This window comes from Bombina bombina, chromosome 3 (genome assembly GCF_027579735.1).
Source record: "Bombina bombina isolate aBomBom1 chromosome 3, aBomBom1.pri, whole genome shotgun sequence".
Taxonomy (NCBI): domain Eukaryota; kingdom Metazoa; phylum Chordata; class Amphibia; order Anura; family Bombinatoridae; genus Bombina; species Bombina bombina.
Genome location: NC_069501.1, coordinates 1,139,179,862 through 1,139,194,285, shown reverse-complemented (window position 1 = coordinate 1,139,194,285; position 14,424 = coordinate 1,139,179,862). Strand labels below are relative to the sequence as shown.

The window sequence follows — 14,424 nt, the reverse complement described above, 5'->3', positions numbered from 1 at the left end:
ATGCACTGAGCTATGGAAGGACGTGGAACAGAGTGAAGAACTTGACAAGTGCTTAGAAGTTTTGACTTTGACATCTGTCAGAAAAATCCTAATTTCTAAGGAATCTATTATTGTTCCCAAGAAGGGAACTCTTGTTGACTGAGACAGAGAACTCTTTTCTATGTTCACCTTCCATCCGTGAGATCTGAGAAAGGCCAGAACGATGTCTGTATGAGCCTTTGCTTTTGAAAGGGACGACGCTTGTATTAGAATGTCGTCCAAGTACGGTACTACTGCAATGCCCCTCGGTCTTAGAACCGCTAGAAGGGACCCGAGTACCTTTGTGAAAATCCTTGGAGCAGTGGCTAACCCGAATGGGAGGGCCACAAACTGGTAATGTTTGTCCAGAAAGGCGAACCTTAGGAACTGATGATGTTCTTTGTGGATAGGAATATGTAGGTACGCATCCTTTAGATCCACGGTAGTCATAAATTGACCTTCCTGGATAGTGGGTAGAATCGTTCGAATAGTTTCCATTTTGAACGATGGTACCCTGAGAAATTTGTTTAGGATCTTTAAATCCAGAATTGGTCTGAAGGTTCCCTCTTTTTTGGGAACTACGAACAGATTTGAGTAAAATCCCATTCCTTGTTCCGTCATTGGAACAGGGTGTATCACTCCCATCTTTAACAGGTCTTCTACACAATGTAAGAACGCCTGTCTCTTTATTTGGTTTAAGGATAAGTGAGACATGTGGAACCTTCCCCTTGGGGGTAGTTCCTTGAATTCCAGAAGATAACCCTGAGAAACTATTTCTAGTGCCCAGGGATCCTGAACATCTCTTGCCCAAGCCTGAGCAAAGAGAGAGAGTCTGCCCCCTACTAGATCCGGTCCCGGATCGGGGGCTACTCTTTCATGCTGTTTTGTTAGCAGCAGCAGGCTTCTTGGCCTGCTTACCCTTGTTCCAGCCTTGCATAGGTTTCCAGGCTGGTTTGGGCTGTGAGGCATTACCCTCTTGCTTAGAGGATGCAGAATTAGAGGCCGGTCCATTCCTGAAATTGCGAAAGGAACGAAAATTAGACTTATTCTTGGCCTTGAAAGGCCTATCTTGTGGAAGGGCGTGGCCCTTTCCCCCAGTGATGTCTGAAATAATCTCTTTCAATTCTGGTCCAAATAGAGTTTTACCTTTGAAAGGGATGTTAAGCAATTTTGTCTTGGATGATACATCCGCTGACCAAGACTTTAGCCAAAGCGCTCTGCGCGCCACAATTGCAAACCCTGAATTTTTCGCCGCTAATCTAGCTAATTGCAAAGCGGCATCTAAAATAAAAGTTAGCCAACTTAAGTGCGTGAACTCTGTCCATAACCTCCTCATACGGAGTCTCTCTACTGAGCGACTTTTCTAGTTCCTCGAACCAGAACCACGCTGCTGTAGTGACAGGAACAAAGCACGAAATGAGTTGTAGAAGGTAACCCTGCTGTACAAAAATCTTTTTAAGCAAACCTTCCAATTTTTTATCCATAGGATCTTTGAAAGCACAACTATCCTCGATAGGGATAGTAGTTCGCTTGTTTAGAGTAGAAACTGCCCCCTCGACCTTAGGGACTGTCTGCCATAAGTCCTTTCTGGGGTCGACCATAGGAAATAATTTCTTAAATATAGGGGGGGGGACAAAAAGGTATGCCGGGCTTCTCCCAATCCTTATTCACTATGTCCGCCACCCTCTTGGGTATAGGAAAAGCGTCGGGGTGCACCGGAACCTCTAGAAACTTGTCCATCTTGCATAATTTCTCTGGAATGACCAAGTTGTCACAATCATCCAGAGTAGATAACACCTCCTTAAGCAGTGCGCGGAGATGTTCTAATTTAAATTTAAATGTCACAACATCAGGTTCAGCTTGTTGAGAAATTTTTCCTGAATCTGAAATTTCCCCATCTGACAAAACCTCCCTCATGGCCACTTCAGATTGGTGTGAGGGTATGACAGAACAATTATCATCAGCGCCCTGCTCTTCAGTGTTTAAAACAGAGCAATCGCGCTTTCTCTGATATGCAGGCATTTTGGATAAAATATTTGCTATGGAGTTATCCATTACAGCCGTCAATTGTTGCATGGTAATAAGCATTGGCGCGCTAGATGTACTAGGGGCCTCCTGCGTGGGCAAAACTGGTGTAGACACAGTAGGAGATGATGTAGTATCATGTCTACTCCCCTCATCTGAGGAATCATCTTGGGCAATTTCATTATCTGTGGCAGTACTGTCCTTACTTTGTTTGGACGCTATGGCACAATTATCACACAATTTTGAATGGGGAGACACATTGGCTTTCATACATATAGAACATAGCTTATCCGAAGGCACAGACATGTTAAACAGGCTTAAACTTGTCAAAAACAGAATTTATGTTTACCTGATAAATTACTTTCTCCAACGGTGTGTCCGGTCCACGGCGTCATCCTTACTTGTGGGATATTCTCTTCCCCAACAGGAAATGGCAAAGAGCCCAGCAAAGCTGGTCACATGATCCCTCCTAGGCTCCGCCTACCCCAGTCATTCGACCGACGTTAAGGAGGAATATTTGCATAGGAGAAACCATATGGTACCGTGGTGACTGTGGACCGGACACACCGTTGGAGAAAGTAATTTATCAGGTAAACATAAATTCTGTTTTCTCCAACATAGGTGTGTCCGGTCCACGGCGTCATCCTTACTTGTGGGAACCAATACCAAAGCTTTAGGACACGGATGAAGGGAGGGAGCAAATCAGGTCACCTAAATGGAAGGCACCACGGCTTGCAAAACCTTTCTCCCAAAAATAGCCTCAGAAGAAGCAAAAGTATCAAACTTGTAAAATTTGGTAAAAGTGTGCAGTGAAGACCAAGTCGCTGCCCTACATATCTGATCAACAGAAGCCTCGTTCTTGAAGGCCCATGTGGAAGCCACAGCCCTAGTGGAATGAGCTGTGATTCTTTCGGGAGGCTGCCGTCCGGCAGTCTCGTAAGCCAATCTGATGATGCTTTTAATCCAAAGAGAGAGAGAGGTAGAAGTTTCTTTTTGACCTCTCCTTTTACCGGAATAAACAACAAACAAGGAAGATGTTTGTCTAAAATCCTTTGTAGCATCTAAATAGAATTTTCAGCAACATCCAAATTGTGCAACAAACGTTCCTTCTTTGAAACTGGTTTCGGACACAGAGAAGGTACGATAATCTCCTGGTTAATGTTTTTGTTAGAAACAACTTTTGGAAGAAAACCAGGTTTAGTACGTAAAACCACCTTATCTGCATGGAACACCAGATAAGGAGGAGAACACTGCAGAGCAGATAATTCTGAAACTCTTCTAGCAGAAGAAATTGCAACTAAAAACAAAACTTTCCAAGATAATAACTTCATATCAACGGAATGTAAGGGTTCAAACGGAACCCCCTGAAGAACTGAAAGAACTAAATTGAGACTCCAAGGAGGAGTCAAAGGTTTGTAAACAGGCTTAATTCTAATCAGAGCCTGAACAAAGGCTTGAACATCTGGCACAGCTGCCAGCTTTTTGTAAAGTAACACAGACAAGGCAGAAATCTGTCCCTTCAGGGAACTTGCAGATAATCCTTTTTCCAATCCTTCTTGAAGGAAGGATAGAATCTTAGGAATCTTAACCTTGTCCCAAGGGAATCCTTTAGATTCACACCAACAGATATATTTTTTCCAAATTTTGTGGTAAATCTTTCTAGTTACAGGCTTTCTGGCCTGAACAAGAGTATCGATAACAGAATCTGAGAACCCTCGCTTCGATAAGATCAAGCGTTCAATCTCCAAGCAGTCAGCTGGAGTGAAACCAGATTCGGATGTTCGAACGGACCCTGAACAAGAAGGTCTCGTCTCAAAGGTAGCTTCCAAGGTGGAGCCGATGACATATTCACCAGATCTGCATACCAAGTCCTGCGTGGCCACGCAGGAGCTATCAAGATCACCGACGCCCTCTCCTGATTGATCCTGGCTACCAGCCTGGGGATGAGAGGAAACGGCGGGAACACATAAGCTAGTTTGAAGGTCCAAGGTGCTACTAGTGCATCCACTAGAGCCGCCTTGGGATCCCTGGATCTGGACCCGTAGCAAGGAACTTTGAAGTTCTGACGAGAGGCCATCAGATCCATGTCTGGAATGCCCCACAGCTGAGTGACTTGGGCAAAGATTTCCGGATGGAGTTCCCACTCCCCCGGATGCAATGTCTGACGACTCAGAAAATCCGCTTCCCAATTTTCCACTCCTGGGATGTGGATAGCAGACAGGTGGCAGGAGTGAGACTCCGCCCAAAGAATGATTTTGGTCACTTCTTCCATCGCTAGGGAACTCCTTGTTCCCCCCTGATGGTTGATGTACGCAACAGTTGTCATGTTGTCTGATTGAAACCGTATGAACTTGGCCCTCGCTAGCTGAGGCCAAGCTTTGAGAGCATTGAATATCGCTCTCAGTTCCAGAATATTTATCGGTAGAAGAGATTCTTCCCGAGACCAAAGACCCTGAGCTTTCAGGGATCCCCAGACCGCGCCCCAGCCCATCAGACTGGCGTCGGTCGTGACAATGACCCACTCTGGTCTGCGGAATGTCATCCCTTGTGACAGGTTGTCCAGGGACAGCCACCAACGGAGTGAGTCTCTGGTCCTCTGATTTACTTGTATCTTCGGAGACAAGTCTGTATAGTCCCCATTCCACTGACTGAGCATGCACAGTTGTAATGGTCTTAGATGAATGCGCGCAAAAGGAACTATGTCCATTGCCGCTACCATCAACCCGATCACTTCCATGCACTGAGCTATGGAAGGAAGAGGAACGGAATGAAGTATCCGACAAGAGTCTAGAAGTTTTGTTTTTCTGGCCTCTGTCAGAAAAATCCTCATTTCTAAGGAGTCTATTATTGTTCCCAAGAAGGGAACCCTTGTTGACGGAGATAGATTACTCTTTTCCACGTTCACTTTCCATCCGTGAGATCTGAGAAAGGCCAGGACAATGTCCGTGTGAGCCTTTGCTTGAGGAAGGGACGACGCTTGAATCAGAATGTCGTCCAAGTAAGGTACTACAGCAATGCCCCTTGGTCTTAGCACAGCTAGAAGGGACCCTAGTACCTTTGTGAAAATCCTTGGAGCAGTGGCTAATCCGAAAGGAAGCGCCACGAACTGGTAATGCTTGTCCAGGAATGCGAACCTTAGGAACCGATGATGTTCCTTGTGGATAGGAATATGTAGATACGCATCCTTTAAATCCACCGTGGTCATGAATTGACCTTCCTGGATGGAAGGAAGAATAGTTCGAATGGTTTCCATCTTGAACGATGGAACCTTGAGAAACTTGTTTAAGATCTTGAGATCTAAGATTGGTCTGAATGTTCCCTCTTTTTTGGGAACTATGAACAGATTGGAGTAGAACCCCATCCCTTGTTCTCTTAATGGAACAGGATGAATCACTCCCATTTTTAACAGGTCTTCTACACAATGTAAGAATGCCTGTCTTTTTATGTGGTCTGAAGACAACTGAGACCTGTGGAACCTCCCCCTTGGGGGAAGTCCCTTGAATTCCAGAAGATAACCTTGGGAGACTATTTCTAGCGCCCAAGGATCCAGAACATCTCTTGCCCAAGCCTGAGCGAAGAGAGAGAGTCTGCCCCCCACCAGATCCGGTTCCGGATCGGGGGCCAACATTTCATGCTGTCTTGGTAGCAGTGGCAGGTTTCTTGGCCTGCTTACCCTTGTTCCAGCCTTGCATTGGTCTCCAAGCTGGCTTGGCTTGAGAAGTATTACCCTCTTGCTTAGAGGACGTAGCACTTTGGGCTGGTCCGTTTCTACGAAAGGGACGAAAATTAGGTTTATTTTTTGCCTTGAAAGGCCGATCCTGAGGAAGGGCGTGGCCCTTACCCCCAGTGATATCAGAGATAATCTCTTTCAAGTCAGGGCCAAACAGCGTTTTCCCCTTGAAAGGAATGTTAAGTAGCTTGTTCCTGGAAGACGCATCAGCCGACCAAGATTTCAACCAAAGCGCTCTGCGCGCCACAATAGCAAACCCAGAATTCTTAGCCGCTAATCTAGCCAATTGCAAAGTGGCGTCTAGGGTGAAAGAATTAGCCAATTTAAGAGCATTGATTCTGTCCATAATCTCCTCATAAGGAGAAGAATCCCTATCGACCGCCTTTATCAGCTCATCGAACCAGAAACACGCGGCTGTAGCGACAGGGACAATGCATGAAATTGGTTGTAGAAGGTAACCCTGCTGAACAAACATCTTTTTAAGCAAACCTAATTTTTTATCCATAGGATCTTTGAAAGCACAACTATCCTCTATGGGTATAGTGGTGCGTTTGTTTAAAGTGGAAACCGCTCCCTCGACCTTGGGGACTGTCTGCCATAAGTCCTTTCTGGGGTCGACCATAGGAAACAATTTTTTAAATATGGGGGGAGGGACGAAAGGAATACCGGGCCTTTCCCATTCTTTATTAACAATGTCCGCCACCCGCTTGGGTATAGGAAAAGCTTCTGGGGGCCCCGGCACCTCTAGGAACTTGTCCATTTTACATAGTTTCTCTGGGATGACCAACTTGTCACAATCATCCAGAGTGGATAATACCTCCTTAAGCAGAATGCGGAGATGTTCCAACTTAAATTTAAATGCAATCACATCAGGTTCAGCTTGTTGAGAAATGTTCCCTGAATCAGTAATTTCTCCCTCAGACAAAACCTCCCTGGCCCCATCAGACTGGGTTAGGGGCCCTTCAGAAATATTATTATCAGCGTTGTCATGCTCTTCAGTATCTAAAACAGAGCAGTCGCGCTTACGCTGATAAGGGTTCATTTTGGCTAAAATGTTTTTGACAGAATTATCCATTACAGCCGTTAATTGTTGCATAGTAAGGAGTATTGGCGCGCTAGATGTACTAGGGGCCTCCTGAGTGGGCAAGACTCGTGTAGACGGAGGGAATGATGCAGTACCATGCTTACTCCCCTCACTTGAGGAATCATCTTGGGCATCATTGTCATTGTCACATAAATCACATTTATTTAAATGAATAGGAATTCTGGCTTCCCCACATTCAGAACACAGTCTATCTGGTAGTTCAGACATGTTAAACAGGCATAAACTTGATAACAAAGTACAAAAAACGTTTTAAAATAAAACCGTTACTGTCACTTTAAATTTTAAACTGAACACACTTTATTACTGCAATTGCGAAAAAACATGAAGGAATTGTTCAAAATTCACCAAATTTTCACCACAGTGTCTTAAAGCCTTAAAAGTATTGCACACCAAATTTGGAAGCTTTAACTCTTAAAATAACGGAACCGGAGCCGTTTTTAACTTTAACCCCTTTACAGTCCCTGGTATCTGCTTTGCTGAGACCCAACCGAGCCCCAAGGGGAATACGATACCAAATGACGCCTTCAGAAAGTCTTTTCTAAGTATCAGAGCTCCTCTCACATGCGACTGCATGCCATGCCTCTCAAAAACAAGTGCGCAACACCGGCGCGAAAATGAGGCTCTGCCTATGCTTTGGGAAAGCCCCTAAAGAATAAGGTGTCTAAAACAGTGCCTGCCGATATTATATATCAAAATACCCAGATAAAATGATTCCTCAAGGCTAAATATGTGTTAATAATGAATCGATTTAGCCCAGAAAGAGTCTACAGTCTTAATAAGCCCTTTTTGAAGCCCTTATTTACGATCGTAATAAACATGGCTTACCGGATCCCATAGGGAAAATGACAGCTTCCAGCATTACATCGTCTTGTTAGAATGTGTCATACCTCAAGCAGCAAGAGACTGCTCACTGTTCCCCCAACTGAAGTTAATTGCTCTCAACAGTCCTGTGTGGAACAGCCATGGATTTTAGTGACGGTTGCTAAAATCATTTTCCTCATACAAACAGAAATCTTCATCTCTTTTCTGTTTCTGAGTAAATAGTACATACCAGCACTATTTTAAAATAACAAACTCTTGATTGAATAATAAAAACTACAGTTAAACACTAAAAAACTCTAAGCCATCTCCGTGGAGATGTTGCCTGTACAACGGCAAAGAGAATGACTGGGGTAGGCGGAGCCTAGGAGGGATCATGTGACCAGCTTTGCTGGGCTCTTTGCCATTTCCTGTTGGGGAAGAGAATATCCCACAAGTAAGGATGACGCCGTGGACCGGACACACCTATGTTGGAGAAATAAAAGTGGTCCACATGACTGAGGCAATTCATACACTAAGCAAAAGTAGGTAAGAAGAATCAACATATAAAAAGTTTCACTGTTGAGTGAGCAACAACAATTTTATATACCCTGGTTTTTGAGTTAAAAGGTTATTCCCGTTTTTCTTCAAGTCTATCTAGAATACAGTTCATACATGACAGACAGTAAAATAAATAAAATATATATATATATATATATATATATATATATATATATATACATATATATATATATATACATATACACACACACACATACACACACATACACACACACAGTACTGTGTACATCTGCTTATAGGGATTCTGCTAAACCAATTAGGAAAAACTAAAAGTAAAAACATCAACACTATACAACCAAGATCCATAGTAGTTAAAAATACAGGCATTGGCATCACATGCACATTCGCTGACAATGTTACTACAAAAAAAAAAAAAACAAGGGAACTTATTTTATTATTTAGCATTAATTTAGGGGTTTCACTTGGTTTTCTGCAGATAATTTCTGAACCTTGGATGGTAGTGTCAGTCTGGTTTTCCAGAGATCGCAAGACATAAGATGCTTTTGCCTTTCAATACCCTTCAAGCACTAAATGGTTATACCACCAAAATCATCACAATATTCTTATCTGCATCATTACTCACAATTTCAAAATCCAAAAATCAGTTGTGCTTTACTTATGACAAAAAATGGCGATTTCAGGGGTTTAGCAATTATACCAAAGGTTGAAGGACCTGTAAGTAAATTGATCCCTTTTAACAGTGTGTAATGATGCTAGTAAGTTAAACTATAGAGATTTGCGTACATCTTTTTAAAAGGGACACTGAACCTAATTTTTTTTTTTTTCATCTAAACTATTTGTGTACGTCTTTTTAAAAGAAATGAACAGTGGCATTTTCGGTATAGCCGGCATGTGTGCAGGTTGGGTTATTGCTTTTAATAACAATTGTGTAAAAGCACTTAATTATTTAGCTTTGATTGAGCAGGTAACATTGGTATCTGTTTGGAGACATTGCTTACTTAGTCCGAGACGGCAAGATTGATGTCAGTGTGTTGGATTCAAAAACTGTTTGGGCAGGGGCGAAACTATCATTAGTACAGCAGGTGCAGTTGCACCAGGGCCCAATAGCTGGAGGGGGCCCATAACAGCCAGTCTATCCATAGTTGTGTGCAGAATGTTTACAATCCTAATGCAGCGGAGCATTTTATTAATGCAGGTTGTAGGTTCATCTATCTATCCTCAAAATCATTAAACAGAGCACAGAATTTATATTGATACTTTTGCTTTCTACTGAGTTACTTTTGGGGGCCCCCCAAAAAAAAAAAATCTTGCACCCACCAGCACCCTTTGTTGAGTAGGTCCGCTACTGTGTTTGGGTTACTAGTATTAGTGGATACGTTTTGTCCTGATGTTTATCAAGTCCTTTTAGCTGAGAAATTATTCTCTCTCGTATATATCTACAGTTAACGCAACTTTTCTGTGAAAACAAGTTAGTGCTCTGGTTTTATCATTGTAACATCTTAAAAGGGATATTGTACAGAAACAAAAATGAAGTAAAAGCTATTTCAATTTAAACATAGTATCAGTTGTGAACATTAGCAGGAAATGTCTGTCAGCCAACGAGCATTAGTTGGAAGTGCACAAATGATACAGTTTTTTTAGTTTTAATTTAAATAGCTTCTAATTAAATGTATTTGTGCATGAAAAAAATTAAAAATGTTTAAATGCTGTTCTCTCTTATGCACAACATTTAAAAAAATAAAAGTAAAGGTCCCTTTAAAAAAAGGTACAGTACAGTCGATTAAATTTCCTTGATTGATTTGGAGCATGCTATTTTAAAAACTTTCCAATTTATTTGAAAAGCATACATATGTAGTCTCATGAGCAGCAATGCACTGTTTAGAGCTAGCTGGTGATTGGTGGATGCACATATATGTATCTTGTCATTGCCTCACCAGATACATTTGAGAATAGAAATAAATTGGAAAGATTTTTCAAAATTGTCCCTTTAAGGGTCACATCCCATCATGATTGCTCAACACTAACAGTACAGTTTAATATCAAAATCACAGAGTCAGGGTTATTCTCACACTAACAACATTTTGCAATACACACCTATGATTTCAATATAAAGAATGGCAAACAATAACATGTTGGAGGGTTTTATATGCACAAGTAGCTTGAACAAAAAGCAGCAGCTGTATCAGTGGGAGCACCACCTACCCACAGAACAAAAGAAAATGAGACTTACCACTGTGGGGTTACAACTGCTTATTAACTGGCCAACTTCATGGAAAATGCTCTTGCAATCAATTGATTTATCTAAAGATCCTCGTTTTACTATAACTGCAACAGCCAAAAGGATTTGTTCTCTCACATATTTCTGCAGGCTGCAAAACAATGTAATTGTTGAAAAATAAAAAGGTTACATTTTTAGGATCTTGCTGGTTTTCACATAACAATGTTTTTGCCATTCCAAAAGTCTAAAATACAGTCAAACCTATTTTTAAAGTGACAGTCTAGTCAAAATTAAATTTTCATAAACTTTCCAGTTTACTTATATCATCAAACTAGCTTTGTTCTCTTGGTATTCTTAGTTGAAAGCTAAACCTAGGTAGCTTCATATGCTAATTTCGAAGTCCTTGAAGCCCGCCTCTTATCTGAATGCATTTGACAGTTTTTTACAGCTAGAGGGTGTAAGTTCATATGTGCCATATAGATAACATCGTGCTCACGCCCGTGGAGGCACTTATGAGAGGGCACTGATTGGCTAAAATGCAAGTCTGTCGAAAGAACTGAAATAACAGAATTTATGCTTACCTGATAAATTACTTTCTCTTGTGGTGTATCCAGTCCACGGATTCATCCTTTACTTGTGGGATATTCTCCTTCCCTACAGGAAGTGGCAAAGAGAGCACACAGCAGAGCTGTCGATATAGCTGCCACTCTAGCTCCACCCCCCAGTCATTCGACCAAAGGTTAGGAAGAAAAAGGAGAAACCATAGGGTGCAGTGGTGACTGTAGTTTAAACAAAAAATTTATACCTGACGTAAATGCCAGGGCGGGCCGTGGACTGGATACACCGCAAGAGAAAGTAATTTATCAGGTAAGCATAAATTCTGTTTTCTCTTGCAAGGAGTATCCAGTCCACGGATTCATCCTTTACTTGTGGGATACCAATACCAAAGCTTTAGGACACTGATGAAGGGAGGGAACAAGACAGGTACCTTAAACAGAAGGCACCACTGCTTGCAAAACCTCCCAAAAATAGCCTCCGAAGAAGCAAAAGTATCGAATTTGTAAAATTTGGCAAAAATATGCAGTGAAGACCAAGTCGCTGCCTTACAAATCTGTTTTTTTGAAAGCCAATGTGGAAGCCACTGCTCTAGTAGAATGAGCAGTAATTGTTTCAGGAGGCTGCTGGCCAGCAGTCTCATAGGCCAAACGGATGATGCTTTTCAGCCAAAAGGAAAGAGGTAGCAGTCACTTTCTGACCTCTCCTCTTACCAGAATAGTTAATAAACAAGGAGGATGTTTGTCTGAAATCCTTGGTTGCTTGTAAATAGAATTTTAAAGCACGAACCACATCAAGATTGTGTAACAGACGTTCCTTCTTCGAAGAAGGATTAGGACACAGAGAAGGAACAACTATTTCCTGGTTAATATTCTTGTTAGAAACAACTTTAGGAAGAAAACCAGGCTTGGTACGCAAAACTACCTTATCTGCGTGGAACACCAGGTAAGGTGAATCACACTGTAAGGCAGATAATTCAGAAACTCTTCGAGCAGAAGATATAGCTACCAAAAACAAAACTTTCCAAGATAATAACTTAATATCTATGGAATGCAAAGGTTCAAACGGAACCCCTTGAAGAACTGAAAGAACTAGATTTAGACTACATGGCGGAGCCACAGGTTTATAGACAGGCTTGATTCTGACTAAAGCCTGAGCAAACGCTTGAACGTCTGGTACCTCTGCCAGACGCTTGTGTAAAAGGATAGACAGAGCAGATATCTGTCCCTTTAAGGAACTAGCTGACAATACTTTCTCCAATCCTTCTTGGAGGAAGGACAATATCCTGGGAATCCTAATCTTACTCCATGAGTAACCCTTGGATTCAGTGTACAAAGTGGTACTGATAAAATTAATATTAATATGAACAGGAGTTAAAATTAAAATAAAAATAAACACAGAAAACTAAAAACCAAATTTGGTTTTTAGTTTTCTGTGTTTATTTTAATTTTAACTCCTGTTCATATTAATATTAATTTTATCAGTACCACTTTGTATACAATAAATCTATTCAGCCTTCCCCGACGTGTTTGTGTACTTACCCTTAGGCCGTTCGGCGCTGTGATCACTATCATTGTTTTTAGATTCTGTCCCTTTAGGGGATTGGTTAGACCCCTTTTTGTGTTTCACAGCTTAGGGTATTTCTTAGCGCTGCAATATCAAACCATTCTTCTTGTTTAACCCTTGGATTCACACCAACCCAGATATTTCAGCCATATCTTATGGTAGATTTTCCTGGTGACAGGCTTTCTAGCCTGAATCAGAGTATTTATAACTGACTCAGAGAAACCACGCTTTGATAGAATTAAGCGTTCAATCTCCAAGCAGTCAGACTTAGAGAAACTAGATTTGGATGCTTGAACGGACCCTGTATTAGAAGATCCTGCCTCATTGGCAGTGTCCATGGTGGGACAGATGACATGTCCACTAGGTCTGCATACCAAGTCCTGCGTGGCCACGCAGGTGCTATCAGAATCACCAAAGCCTTCTCCTGCTTGATTCTGGCGACCAGACGAGGGAGAAGGGGAAACTATGGAAAAACATAAGCTAGATTGAAGGACCAAGGCGCTGCTAGAGCATCAATACCGCCTTGGGGTCCCGGGACCTGGACCCGTAGAGAGGAAGTTTGGTGTTCTGACGGGACGCCATCAGATCCAACTCTGGAGAGCCCCATAGCTGAGTCAGCTGATCAAACTTTTGATTGAAGATAGAAAAAAACTACAATTCTAACACCACATTCACTTTACCCTCCCGTAGAGAGACCCTAGTGCTTAGAGCCGGCAAAGAGAATGACTGGGGGGTGGAGCTAGAGGGGGAGCTATATGGACAGCTTTGCTGTGTGCTCTCTTTGCCACTTCCTGTAGGGAAGGAGAATATCCCACAAGTAAAGGATGAATCCGTGGACTGGATACACCTTGCAAGAGAAAAGGGGGCTGTCTGCAGAGGCTTAGATACAATGTAATCACAGAGGTAAAAAGTGTATTAATATAACCGTGTTGGTTATGAAAAGCTGGAGAATGGGTAATAAAGGGATTATCTATCTTAAACAGTAAAGATTCTGGAGTAGACTGTCCATTTAAATAGCTGCAACAACTAAATACAAATAGGAACATGAAAGGCATTTTACATTTTATTTTTTAAAACTAACTTGGCTACCACCCATGGAAGAAAACAAAAAGAGATGGTCTTATGGTCCTGTCCATCTGAAGGGCTGGACAGAACTAGGAGGAAGGGGTCCAGTTCAAAGGTTACCTTTATAGGTAACCAGGGGACAGGGTCAATTCTGTCCATGGCCCATGGGCTTCTCACTAGTAAGTATTAGCAGGGAGTCCCAAGATAAACCTACTTTTTGTTTCCGTGCTTATGGAGGCTTCTGCATATCCACTTATAAAGTTGTAGTCATTTTCCCACTCGGCACGGATGACAGTATAATTAGCTGTGCATAAGAATGCATTTCTATTTGCATCTTAAATTACACAAATCCTGATTAGGTTCTTAAAAAGGACAAAGAAGTGCAAATGGTAGAGGTGTTAGAGCATTTTATTAATGCACCATTGCTTACATAGAGTTATTTAACAGAAAAAAAAGGGGGGGGAGCTGGGATAGCGCTAGCAAAGTGAACGAAAAGGTAACTAATCTAAGGTGATATAATCATATAAATAAAGATAAAAGTGACTTAGTGTCGTGTCATACAGCACATTTGTGCACAGCTGAGATAAAAATGGATATAATCTTATAGAAGTGAATCCAATGTATGTGTATGGATCGTGGGTAGTAACCTTCCGTGTAAAAAAGAAAATCAAATAAAATACCATGTATCTTAAGTGCGGGAGGATTGCTTAAAATAAAAAGTGATTGCAAAAGGTGGAATAATGGCAATGTTATAAGAGATATAACACAAATTAATTTTATTATAATTCAAAAGATAGATGC

At 41.7% G+C, this 14,424-nt stretch overlaps 1 protein-coding gene across 1 annotated transcript in view; it reads right to left on the bottom strand.

Annotated features, from left to right (window-relative positions):
* The window catches only part of XPO4 (exportin 4), a gene marked incomplete in the record, with an annotated part of 418,847 nt that overhangs the window by 323,902 nt on the left and 80,521 nt on the right, over positions 1–14,424 (bottom strand). The window contains 1 exon segment of the mRNA XM_053708521.1: positions 10,450–10,588. Within this exon segment, the coding sequence (XP_053564496.1) occupies positions 10,450–10,588 (139 nt within the window).